A 13403-nucleotide genomic window follows, 5' to 3' on the forward strand; every position below is an offset into this window, starting at 1 on the left:
TAGGCCTCCCTCCCTAGTAGCTGGGATTACAGGTACATGCCATCATGCCTGGCTCCCCCCACTCTTTTTTTTGAGATGGAGTCTCACTCTCTCGCCAGGCTGGAGTGCAGTGGTGCGATCTCAGCTCATCGCAACTTCCAACTCCCTGGTTCAAGCAGTTCTCCTGCCTCAGCCTCCCGAGTAGCTGGGATTACAGGCACATGCCACCATGCCCAGCTAATTTTTGCATTTTTAGTAGAAACGGGGTTTCACCGTGTTGGCCAGGATGGTCTCAATCTCCTAACCTCATGATCTGCCCTCCTCAGCCTCCCAAAGTGCTGAGATTATAGGCATGAACCACACTGCCTGGCCCTGGTTCCCTTTTTATACTTTTAAATATCTTTAATAAAAACTCTTAGCCGGGCGCGGTGGCTCAAGCCTGTGATCCCAGCACTTTGGGAGGCCGAGACGGGCGGATCGCGAGGTCAGGAGATCGAGACCATCCTGGCTAACACGGTGAAACCCCGTCTCTACTAAAAATACAAAAACTAGCCGGGCGAGATGGCGGGCGCCTGTAGTCCCAGCTACTCGGGAGGCTGAGGCAGGAGAATGGCGTAAACCCGGGAGGCTGAGCTTGCAGTGAGCTGAGATCCGGCCACTGCACTCCAGTCCGGGCAACAGAGCGAGACTCCGCCTCAAAAAAAAATAAAAATAAAAATAAAAAATAAAAAATAAAAACTCTTTCATTCCTGATATTCAAAATTTTTGTTTTCCTTTTTATTTCTTGATTTGTGTTAACAGGTGATTGTCAATTTTATCTTTTTCAAAGAAACAAAATATGGCTTTGTTGATATTCTCCATTGTTTGTATGTTTTTCTATTTCACTGATTTCTGCTCTGATCTTTATTATTGATTTCCTTTTAAATGCTTTGGGTATAACTTACTCTTCTTTTTCTAGAGTCTTAAGCTGAAAATTTAGGTCATTGATTCCAAGCTTTTCTTTCTAAGATAGATATTTAGAACTATAACCTTTAGTTGCATCTTACAAATTTTTATATGCTTTGTTTTCATTATTATTTAGTTCAAAACATTTTCTAATTTCTCTTGTAATTTCTTTTTTGGTATGTAATTTATTTAGAAGTGTGTTGTTTAATTTTAAATAACTTGGAAATTCTCTAGGCATCTTATCAATATTTGTATTGTTATGGTCAGATAAAATATTTAAAATGTTAATGCTTTGAAATTTGTTGAGACTTATTTTATAACCCAGCATATGGTCTATCTTGGTGAATGTTTCATGTGCATTTGAAAAGAAGGTGCATTTTGCAGTTGGTGAGTATAATGTTCTGTAAATGTCAGTGTGTTGCTAGTGTTATTCAGATCTTTAAAGTCCATACTTTCTTGCTCCTTGTCTTACCAGTTATTGTGAGAAGCATATTAATTTCTTACTATGATTTCAGATTTACTGTCTCGCTTTTGTTTCTATTGGCTTTTTTTCATATACTTAAATGTCTGTTTTAGGTGTGGACACATTTAAGACTTTTGTCTTTCTGATGAGTTGAATCTTTTAATTATGAGATGTCCTTTTCTATCTCTGGTAATATCCTTTGTCTTAAAGTGCTTTGGTACTAATATTGCCACATCAACTTCCTTATGCAAACTATTTCTGCAGTAAATATTTTGCATTAAAAAACTTCTTTTAATCTATCTGTGTTTAATATTTAAAGTGCATCTTTTGGACAGCATATAGCTAGATCTCAGGGTGAGTTTCTATTCTATTGCTTGCTTCTTCTTGACAGCAGGTCACATTATTTTCTGGGGGTTTCTGTTGGCATGTCTATTCATTTTTTATTTTATACTAGATGTTTTGGTGGTTGTCACTCAAGGACATCTTTTACATTCTGCCAGTAGTAATATTCTTCACTCTACAATGTTGCTGAAGTCTCTTCTCAGCTGAAATCTCTTCACATATCTGACTGTACCACTCTTTACTCCTTCTATTGTCTCTAATTTTGTGCAAATTCACTACAAAGACCAAATAATATAGCTGGAAGGAACTACAGGTTTTGGAACCAAATACACTTGAATTTTAATCTTGGTTCTGACACTTAATAGCTAAGGTATCTTGGGCAAGTTATAAAATCTCTGTGTCTGTTTCTTTATCTTTAAAATAATTGCAAAAATTCTCCATCTTACTTGGCTTTTATGAGCACTGAAGATGACACAGACATATCATATAGCACATAGTAGATATTCAATAAATTGTACCGGCTATTATTAAGTACTAATACATCTGGTTCAAGTTTTCTACATCTCATAAGAGACTTCGCTGTTTAACTGGATAGACTATCCAATGCTTTAGCCCATTGACTTCCTTGACTCCAACAACCTCTACCTAAAATTCACTTCCCAATCCCATGGCCATATTTAGAAGCTGTCATCATCTAGAAGCACACCACTTTAGAAACTTTACACTTCAGTATCCCAAACTTTCATCACGATTTTTCTCCTTTCCTTTGTTATCTTGTTTTCTACAAACTTTTATTGAGCACTTACTTCCTATTGGGTCTATCAAAATGAATGAGACAAATTTCTGTTCTCCGTTCTCATAAATCTCCAAGTGTGGCGAAAGGGACAGACAGGCAAGCATACAATCATGAAATCATGGTTATCACAGGTTATTGTACAGAGCACAGGATGGATATCTAACCGAGCCTATGGATCAGGCTTCCTGGAGAAGCTACTGCCTTAGGTAATTTAGAAAGAATACGTAGGATTTATCCACATAAAGAAGGCAGAGAAGACAGCAATCCCAGGGTGTAAAGGAAGCCTGACTTGTTGAGCCTAATTAGAGAGAGTGTAAGAGGACACAGAAGAAAGCCTCATCACAGAAAGCTTTGTAAGAGCATTTGTCAGATTTCCAAGTAAAGATCATCTGAACCATGGAAATAAGTGGAAAGATTCAAGAAATATGTAGGAGGTAGGATTGAAAAGACATGGTGACTGGATATTGGTGAAGAAGAAAGAGATGTCAACAAGATTTCTGGCTTACATGACTGGTTGGATGGTGAAACTAAGAGGACACACAGGAGCAGATTTTGGCAGCGGGGAGATGATGAGCTCAGGGTTGGATCTGAGGTACCAACAGGACAACAAGGCGGAGACGTACAGTAGACAGCTGGATATACAGATCTGGTGCTTAGAAAACAGGCGAGATTGGAGACAGAGATTTAGCAGTCAAAGCAGAGAAGAGGCCACGAGAGTGGATGGGATTATTCAGGGAGCATATGGAGAATGAGAAGATATTAAGAACAGAACACTAAATTTAGATCTATAGACATATATTGGAGAGTCAGTGAATATTGCTAGGGATTTTATAATCTCAAGAGATGACAGTAGCTCCTTCCTTCCCTCCTCCCAACTCCTCACCAGAAGTGGCCAGGTGCAGATCCTCCAGCAAGAAGAGGAGGGAGGCTTTAGAATCCTGGTGATGCCCAGGCTGTGGGCTGGCTTGTGTTTGGCCCTGGATTCCTCTGCTCAGCAGGAGACGGAGGTGGGTGGAACTGAGGGCAGGGTGGATGGGGCTGTATATGTAAGGGTGATGTGGCTCTACCAGCACCTCCACAAAGACTGACTTCCCTGTTGCTGCCTCTCCAGCCAGCAGCACTGGCTGCCCCCTTGACAGAAGCAGGTCCACCACATACAAGAGCCGCTCAGTCTGCAGGACAGAAGTGGGACTTAGTGCAGCACCTCCAGTATAAGACAGTAATCTAGCTGAAAATAAAACTCTAGGGGACTTGTCCTAGAGTGGGCCTCAGCTGATCTTCGAACATGGATTACCCCCAAAAGTAAGTCCTGAAGTTCTAACCCTAGCTCTTGCCTTACTGTCCTCATACCTGGATAGAAGGGTGAAAGGTGCCCAAAGTTCCTTTGATGTGGCTGCTCAGGTATTGGCCAGTGAAGGGGACCAGTGTTCCATCTTCAGGGCTTACATGTAGATCAAACACCAAGGCTGAGGGTGGTGGCTCAGGGTAGTTGGAGAGGCGACTAATAGAATCCCTTATGAAGGTATCAAAGACGGGCCAGAACCTGCTCAGATGGGCACACAGGCAAAAGCGTCAGACAGTTACAACACTTCCATTTATGACACACTCACACACTCCACCATACCCTAACAGTGATGTCATGTGGGTTTTTACTTCCATGAGCCAGTCCATCTCAGCCCTCTGCATTTCCCATCCCCCATCCCGGTAGGTACCTGGAGGGAAGGTGGGCTCCAAAGCCCCAGATCAAGGCAAAAAGAAAACTGCTGACAGCCAGCAAGTGTTCCCTGCACTTATTTGGCACATCGTCACTGTCAACCTGGGACCGATTTAGAAAGCTGCTTTTTGAAGACCTGAAGCTTTGGGCCACAGGATCACTACAGCTGAGGTCCTCTGCAAAAGTTGCCAGGGCCACGATAGGAGCCCCAGTAGAAGAAGGTGGAAGGTGAAAGAAAGAAAAAACGTTGACACTATTACTTCTCACTCCTGGCCCAGGTCCACCAAAGAACACATGCCCCAGGCTCCAGCCATATACCCCAGCTACCCTTAAGGCTCCATCTCTCTCAAGCCAGCCCTTCCATCTTCCCACCTGGGCCAGGGGCCTTCTCCTCCTTTAGGCGCAGGTGGGGGTCAAGCAGACTATGCAAGATGCGTGCCATGCTGGTAACTTCTGCCACACCTGCACAAACAGCTTGCTGCCCGTGTACCTGCAGCAGAGAGCTGACACCTTGGCGCGCGAGGAATCGGAATGTTGCAGGCACCAGAACTTCAGCCATGTGGTTGAGCTCAGCGACTGTCTGGTGCTGCAGGCGGTACTCATAGGGAAGGGATGCCATCAGGGCACTAAGTATACACTGCCAAGTCTGCTCTCCACCACACCAGACTAGGGCACAACAGCCTACCACTGTGGGGGACATGCCTGTTGCATCAGCCACCTCCATCAAGAGAAAGGTGCCTGGGGGTCGTGCTATCTGCTGTCCACTGGGGAGACTAAGCTGCGGCAGCTCACTCAGGAGGCAAGTGATGGAGTCTAGCCAAGCAGAACTGGAGGCTCCATCACATATTATCCAGTGCTGGATCCCCATTGATTCCTCTGTCTGCCTCTTTTGGCCCATGTTGTTACACTGGCCGGCTGCATGAAGTACCTTGGGGAAGATGCCATGATGCCAGCAGGAGCCCTCTAGCCATCCCAGGAACTCCTGGGGGCTGAGGCCACTGGGGTACAGGTGGGTAATTTCCACAGGCTGGCAGCCTTGGGTTGAGGTGTCCTCCATGGCTGCCAGCCGATTCTGGATCTTAAATAAGCTGTGCCAACAAGTGGTCTTGCCACTGCCTGCAGGGCCTAGGAGCAGAATGCCTGAGGCCCGGCTCAGGGCCTGGCTCAACTGTTCCAAGGACCCCAAAATGTCAGGGCTGGGATGCAGACCTACCTGCTGCAGTTCCTCCACCACCAGTGCCCTCATCAGCTTGTAACTCATAGCTTCTGCCAGCACTTGGCTGGCGCTAGGGAAAAGCACACACAGCAGCCCTCGGAGGTTGTGCAGGTGGAGCCCATTGAGAACGCTAAACAGTGGTGAGCGCAGTAGGGCATGCAGTAGGGCAGCCTCCTCAATGGCAGCTAGGCTGCGAAGCTGCTGGCACTTTGGTTCCTCCTTGGTCACGTTTAGTGTCTGTATTGTGTCTTCCAGTATCTGCTTGAGCAGTGGCAGGCGGCAGGGTAGGGGCCCAGACACCAGCTCACGCTCTAGAGAGAAGAATTTGGATAGGCGGGTAGCCATCTGGAAGGCATCCCGCATCCCTGCACCTAGCAGAGTCAGCTCTGCCACTTGCCGCAGATCAGGCAATGCCAATGCCACAGGTCGCAGCAGCAGGTGCAGGTTGGCAGGCACAGCAGAGCTCAGGGCACGCAGTACCAGGAGACAGCCATAGCCAAGGCGCATAGACACGTGATGTTTTTCAAAGAAGCCACTGCCAAGGAGCTGGGGCTGGGTGGGGTCTATGGTGCTTGTGTTTCGGGAAGCCTCCTGGTACAGTGGGGCATACAAGCGGTGTAGTTCACCCAGGCGCTGGCCCAGGGCAGAGAGCAAGCCAGGGGGAAGCTGCTGAACTTTCTCCAACAGCAGCCAGGCACCACCCTGCAGGGCACCATTCAGATAGTTGCTCAGGCATTGAGCCTCTATCTGAGGTGAGCAGGGCAGCATCACCAGCTGGCGGCCCAGGGCCTGTGCCAGGCTATTCACTATAGCTCTCTTGCCCACACCATTAGGACCCAGTAGGGTCCCACAGGCCACCTCCTCTAGGGCCAATAATAGTACCAGTGCTGGCCGTTCAGGCAGCAGGCTGGGTAGAGGCCCTAGTCTAGGTCCCAAGTACTCATAATTGTACAGGAAGGACCTGCCTAGCACATCTATCCAGCATGCTGCTGGTGACAGAGAGTGTTCAGAAGATGCAGTAGTCTTAAGACTCTGTAGGGGGCTTTTGGGGATTATGTGAGGTGAACCCAAGTGATACTTGAGTTGGCGGACCCAGTGAAAGTCTGTGAGATCACTGACCTGGTGCTGTTCCAGCAGCTGTGCTATATCCCGGTGAGTCACTGCCATGACCAGCAGGGCACTGAGCAGGCTGGTCTGGCGGACAGAAGGCAGGGACTGTCCACCTTGGGAAGCCCTCTGGGCCCGCATAAAATTCACTAGTACCTCAAGCTTGTGCATATGCACGGAGACCATGGCCAGGGTACCCCACTCAAGCAGAGCTTCCTCCATCTCGGCCCGCCATACCACCTCCTCTGCCACCAGCACACACTGCCATGGGAAGGTCTGGACTAAATCGATCCAGTGCTGGACATACAGTTGCAGGTACAACTTGTTTTGCTTGGGCAGCTGCTTGAGGGCTTCACCTAGAGATGGGCCTCGAGCAAGGCGAGCAGTCACACAGCTCTGCAGCATGTGCACCAGTGCCAAGCGCAGACATTTCTCCAGAGAGGCCAGCCACTTAGGGAGATCTGGATGCAGAGGAAGGGGACCCTGCAGCTTCACCTCCTCCCCACCCGCCCCTAGCACTGCAAGTGCCTCCACCTGAGTCTGTGCGTTTGGGCTTGACTCCCAGTCATCCCTGTTTTTCTCACCAGTTGGGCAAGACTTGAACCTCACACCATGCACATGAGGAAAGCAGCGTCGTACCCATAGCTGGGCTTCGTATGATTCCAGTCGAGCAGCCAGCAGGGCTACCAGCTCACTGTCACTAAGGAAGAAGAGGCGGGGGAAGTGAGCACACACTCCATAGAGCACGCTCTCCAGAGTCATGATGATGCCCTCCAGCTCCACCGATCCTGCTTGCAGCAGTTGTTGCAGCTGCTGGCCTTGGAAGTAAGGGCTCCTCTTGGCACTGGGCACTACAAGTGACAGAACCATGGGGTCAGCTACAGAGATGCGCATCAGGGTTCGATACTGGTCGTCCATGACCTTGAAACGAGAGTTCTGTGGTGGGGGAGAGGATAAAAGTGAGGGCCAATATGAAGTGGCAGCTCCCCTTTCCCACGCTGAACCCTGCTATTCAGGAACCCTTTTTGCCCTCTCTGCCTTAACCCCCTTCCCTACCAGGTCAGCATTAGGAAACTGGATCTTCATCTCATGCAGAACTTTATTCAGAAAAATCCACTTCTGCTGGAAAGTCAGCCACACCTCCAGCAGGGCACCTGTGTAAGCAGCCAGAGAAATGCTTACACTAGGGTTCTACCTTCTGCAGAGGAGTCCACCCTGCTCCTGACCTCTCAGGTGCCCCGCCAGCCCAAGCAAAATACTCTGCCCAGCAGGACTCGGGGACTCTGCTTGAGAGAGAAAAAATTTTCACTGTGAATAAAAACCTGGTCTCTTCATCCCAAGAAACAGCCCTGAAGGAGGTCCTCACTCTATTCTTCATATCTTCTCCCACCCAACCTCCACCTCTCACTCCCATCCCTCTGGGACATCCTGCCTCAGGTCTCACCCATCAGCCCGACTAGAGGCCTGCACTTACCCAGGCCATGCATGATGGCCATCCACTCCAAAGCTATTTTGTTTAAGTCTCCTGACTTTTGGATGGCCAGGATCTTGGACAACACCTGAAGACTTTCCTGGATGGAATCCTGCAGGTTGCTGTAATCTAAGACAGAAAAAGCTGAACTGGCAGTCAGATGGGGCAAGGGCTGGGGCTGGGGGAGAGAAGAGCAGACCAGGAGCACCTTCCAGGAGAGGCAGTTACACAGACCCTGATGCCCTTGCTATCTTTTTTCTTTCCTTTTTTTTTTTGAAAAAAAGCCCAGGCTGGAGTGCAATGGCACGATCTCGGCTCACTGTACTATGCTTCCTGGGTTCAAGCAATTCACCTGCCTCAGCCTCCTGAGTAGCTGGGATTACAGGTGTGTGCCACCACACCCGGCTAATTTTTTGTATGTTTCGTAGAGATGGGGTTTCACCATGTTGGTCAGGCTGGTCTCAAACTCCTAACCTCAGGTGATCCACCCACCTCGGCCTCCCAAAGTGCTGGGATTACCATGGTGAGCCACCATGCCCAGCTGCCCTTTCTGCCTTTAAGGATTCCATCAGTCAATATGTAGAGCCTATAAAGCACTTGGGTCTCAAAATGGTGAGAAAAGAAGCTCCTCCTTTCCCAAGGCACTGTGGGCAGACTCCAGGCCAGCTGAGTTCCCTGACTAGCTGCTGTGAGTATCAAGCTAACTCCATGAAAGTGCTTTGTAAGAACTAGGGCCTGTAGCCTGGGAAGAGGGCTCAATGGCTCCAGGACCCTACATCATATTTCTATAGCAAAAATGCCCATTCTGTCTTAAAAGGGGTCCTGGTAGAGAAGCTGAGAACAAACTTTTCTCTCTAGTCTTAGGACTTGGCTCCCTGGTGCTGCTTAAAGAGTTATCCCTTCATGCCACAAGTGCTTGGTGAGACTAGGGCTGGAAATGAGGTAGGGACACTAATTGGGGTAAAAATGAGAGAACAATCAAGAAAGGAGGTTTACTCAGACAGATGTAGAATTCTCCAGACATCCCTGGTGGAAGAAAACTGTCTATCCCCTTCCCTTACTCTTCCCCATGTGAGGAGGCAAAGAGGCTCATCTTTTATGCCCTATGGGATATGACGCAGGCCACAGCCCTCCACACAGCTACCTGTGTAAGTGTACTTTCCTCTGCATATCCACACAGACCTCAAGTTCTATATTTTTCACTTGGGTTATACCAGTCATCCCTTAAGTGATCTTTCAATTGCCATTCCTTGCCTCCTTTCAATCCATTCTCCATACTGAAACCAGAATGACATTGTTAAACTAAAATCTGATTATGTTACTACCCACAAAAAACATACAGTGACTCTCTATTGTTTTCATGTTATTGAGTAAATTCTTAATGTGACCCACAAGACTTTGCATGATCTGATCCTCTCCAGTTCCATCTGCTCCATCTCCTCCTCCACTATTATTTGGGATCCAGCCACAGAGAAATAGAAACAGAAGCTCATGCTCCCCATTCTTACCATCAAATATACCGACTAAAGCCCTAACTTAACTGAAACTCACAGATTTCAAGCTATTCTTTAGAAGATACAAACATTTTTGCTTCCACTAGTTAAAAAGTGTGTGCACACTAAGAATAAGAGTGTGTTTGCAAATCTATTTATGTCAATTATGTTGTGATTGTAAGTAAAGAGTTGAATCTAATATTGTAACAACCACTGACACATTGGTGGGGGAAAAGTTGCTGTTTCTATGGAAACCACAGAAAGCTTCAGTAAAGGCAAACTGATTAAACATATGCTATTAGGTATAGGCAAGTCAATTTTTTATAAACTGGGAACTTATAATAAAAATCTAGAAAAGCTCTGGACTCTGAGACAGTGTCTTCTATGTAACTCCCAACTGTCTCAATCTCCTTGGAAGTCCTCTCCCCACATCCCTCTCTCCACACAGTGCCCAGCTCCTGCAGCTAAGGCCCTTCCCTTCATAGGGACTTTAAAAGTGTCTTCATGTTGCTGCCCAGCTTTACAGAAAGTGAAAGCAGAAATAGTAGACAATGCATTAATGCAAGAAAGGCAGTGAGGAACTATCAAATCAAATAAAAGCTCTTGTCATTAGCTTAAAAGGTTAGTAAATGTACATGCATATATTTTGCTAAAATAAAAATCTTAAACTATGTATGCATCATTAGATTTTGGATTCACCAACTGGGTTCCAGTTGTGTTGAATAAGAAAATTTCTCCTCTATTGGCAATGCCCCAGCTATATCATCTTGGATGCTTATGTAAATGCTGTTCCCTTTGTCTGGTCTGCCCTTCTCACCTGGCAAGTCTGGCAAACTCTTACTCCTTCAAAGAGTCAGCATAAGGCCTCTGCCTAAAGAAGACTTCTCTGATTCTCTCTGTGGTTCTTTGAGCTGGTCCTCTCTCTGAGATTCTACTGCCCTCGGTAAGGTGCTCCATTTTGTTTATCCCTATAATATTGTCTGTCTCTCACTGGACTCAGAAATCTCTGAGGGACAGGGATACTGTCTGTAAGTCTCAAGGTCTCCTGTGTAAAGTTTAGCACAGAGGATGCAGGTTTGATGAGGGAGAGAATAAAGAAATGAATTAATGAATGAGGCATAAAATTAGACAGCAGGGTGCAATCTAGAGAACAGAGCATTGAAAGGTGTAGATAACTGACCATGAGGAATTTCTGAGTGTAGGCAGAAAGGGGAGGAAGGACCTTTGCTGAAGGACCCAGGCATTGAGTAGAGACAGGTTAGGGGAAGGGGATCATAAGGAGACTAAGACAGTAGGGGGCTACATGGAAGACACTGTCTCAGAACAGACTGTCTCAGGCTGTCTAGTAAGGATGGGGCCCTGGCTAGAGAATCAGATCTGCCAGGGCTTGATGGATATGGTGGATGAAAATGGCCCCCAGCAGGGGGCTTTCACTAGGTCACAAGGACTGAGTCTCACCTGAGAGGATGAAGGTGCCACTATCTTTGTCCACTACCTCCCACTGGGGGCTGCGGAGCACCTGCCTCTTGGAGCGCTCTGAGGCTGGGGGCTCGTAGGGTACATGCAGGATGAAGTTGAGCAGGCGCAGCTGGCGCACTTCCCAGTACCGCTGCAACTGCCGTATAGTCTCTTGGGCATGAATTCGTTCGTTTTCATTTTGCCAGACCTGGAACAGCTGGGTCTTAGGAACCAGGATTGGGTAACTGATTAGGGGATAGGCTTGGAGCTGGGACTTGGGGATTGGATCTGAGGCAGAACTCAAGGGTCAGGGCTCAGGAGAGTGGAGGTCTCAGAGATGAAGGGAGAGGGGGACCATCAGGCTTCAAAGATAGACCATCAGCAGCATCTAACTACCTTGCCCTGGGGTCACTGCTTTGGAACCCCCACCTACTTTTGCAAGGCTCCAGCTGAGCAAATACCTCAATCAGCTCATGCCCTCTGGGGACAAGATAAGTGTTGGGGGGCACCTGCCATTCTGTTCACCCACAACTTCGGGGCTGCCACCCACTTCCTTCCCCCATCAGGGACATACTCTCAGTCACAGGGAGTCTGGAAGCACCCAGGGAATCCCCATCTGGAGATTTAAAGAAACTGCTCCTGCCCTTCAGACAGGTTAGCAGTCTCAACCCCCATTAAAGCACATGCCAAACACCCACCACCCTCTTGTCTAAAGGGACTGCTGGGCCTTGACTGGCTTTATTACAGGTCCTGGCTTTGGACCACTTCTCTCACCCCCATACTGCAGGCCCCACCTGGTTGATTCGATCTGCAAACTCCAGCAGTGGATAAGTAAGCAGCTGGCCCAGCGTTAGGAGTTCTATAGTTTGGAGACTGCCCAGTCCAAGGGCTGGTGGTAGAGAAAACAAGTCAGAGCAACACCCAGTATGTGGCAGAGTCCAGCCCATATCCCATATCCCAGAGCCCAGCCCAGCCCAGCTCAGACCCCAGATAGCAGATCTTAGAGCACAACACAGAGTCAACAGCTTAGAACCCAAGGTCTAGAGCACAACTCAGAGCCCAGAGGTAAGGCCCCAGCCCAAGCCCAGCCACCATCAGCAGAGAGGAGGTAGTAAGGGAAGTTAAAAATTTTTGTCCCAGTTGAGGAAAAGAGATTGTAATATGTGGGAAAGGTAGGGACAAACCTGGGGAGGAAAGGTATTTCCAGCAGGAGCAGCAGGAAACTGAGTTGTTGCATCGCTCTAACGTTTCCCCCTCCTCTGACATTAACCAAACATACCTCGCAGGAGACACTGGCAGTTGAGACTCTGTGGCTGGAGGCTGCCCAGCTTAGCGAGCAGGGGCAGGTAGCTGCGAAACTCCCCCAGGATGCGCATACAGTGCTGCAGCACAGGGCTGTTCAGCCCCAGCGTTGTGCTCATCCGTGCTGCCTCTGTCAGCCAGCCCTCTGTCTTCTCCTGGGCCATAGCTAAGCTGAACTGCAGGGAGGAGAGCTCACTGTCAGCTTTAGACTCTTCCCCTTCCGCACCACTGTAGTCCTCCACTCCCAGACAAGAGCTCCAAGGAAGGGTGTCAGCACCTTGGCAAAAGCCATGCACTTCCACTCGCTGATGTTTTCAGAGATGACTCGGTACAGGTGCCATATGCGCTGCTGCTGCACAATAGGACGTGTCCCACAGATTGGCAAGGGCACAGGAGTCTCATCCTCTGTGGGGGAGGACTGACTGAGACCTGGGCTGCTTGCAGTGTTGGGAGGGGGGTGGTGGAATGATCAGTCAAGAGCCCATAATGACAGAGGTAGGGTCCAGAAAGTGATGGTTGGGGATAGGGGAAGTGGAGTTCCAAATTGTTTGGCTCAACAATGGAGGTGGGGTTAATCCAAGGAACAGTTACTCCAAGGAAAGACCATCTGAGAAAATGTGATGGCAGTGAAAGGGAAGAGTTCCTCTTTTATTAGTCTCCATCTCACTCACTCCATTCTAGTCTAGTGACACCGGACTCTTTACTATTGCGGAGATGCACCAGGTATGCACTCTCCTGCTAAGGGCCTTTGACTGGCAGTTTCTTTCTTTCTGGAACACTCTTCTTTCAAAGAATCACATGGCTCATGCCCTCACCAACTTCAAGTCTTTGTTCAAACAGCTTCTTCTCTTTTTTTTTTTTTTTTTGAGACAGAGTTTTGCACTGTTACCTGGGCTGGTGTACAGTGGTGTGATCTCAGCTCACTGCAACCTCTGCCTCCCGGGTTCAAGCGATTCTCCTGCCTCAGCCTCGTGAGTAGCTGGGAATACAGGCTCATGCCACCACGTCTGGCTAATTTTTGTATTTTTAGTAGAGACAGGGTTTCACTATGTTGGCCAGGCTGGTCTCGAACTCCTGACCTCATGATCTGCCCGCCTCGGCCTCCCAAAGTGCTGGG

General features: G+C 48.1%; 1 protein-coding gene across 1 annotated transcript in view; it reads right to left on the reverse strand.

Annotated features, from left to right (window-relative positions):
* DNHD1 (dynein heavy chain domain 1) overlaps positions 1–13403 on the reverse strand; it is a 75267-nt gene that overhangs the window by 19740 nt on the left and 42124 nt on the right. The window contains exons 14-23 of the mRNA XM_033206600.1: positions 12564–12691; positions 12264–12462; positions 11779–11873; positions 10985–11192; positions 8037–8162; positions 7619–7716; positions 4612–7498; positions 4238–4415; positions 3876–4068; positions 3409–3697 (exon numbers count right to left, since the gene is read on the reverse strand). Of these exons, the coding sequence (XP_033062491.1) occupies positions 3409–3697; positions 3876–4068; positions 4238–4415; positions 4612–7498; positions 7619–7716; positions 8037–8162; positions 10985–11192; positions 11779–11873; positions 12264–12462; positions 12564–12691 (4401 nt within the window). The remainder of the gene's footprint in view (positions 1–3408; positions 3698–3875; positions 4069–4237; positions 4416–4611; positions 7499–7618; positions 7717–8036; positions 8163–10984; positions 11193–11778; positions 11874–12263; positions 12463–12563; positions 12692–13403) is intronic.

The sequence above is a fragment of the Trachypithecus francoisi genome, unplaced genomic scaffold, assembly GCF_009764315.1.
Source record: "Trachypithecus francoisi isolate TF-2019V2 unplaced genomic scaffold, Tfra_2.0 Lachesis_group8, whole genome shotgun sequence".
Taxonomy (NCBI): domain Eukaryota; kingdom Metazoa; phylum Chordata; class Mammalia; order Primates; family Cercopithecidae; genus Trachypithecus; species Trachypithecus francoisi.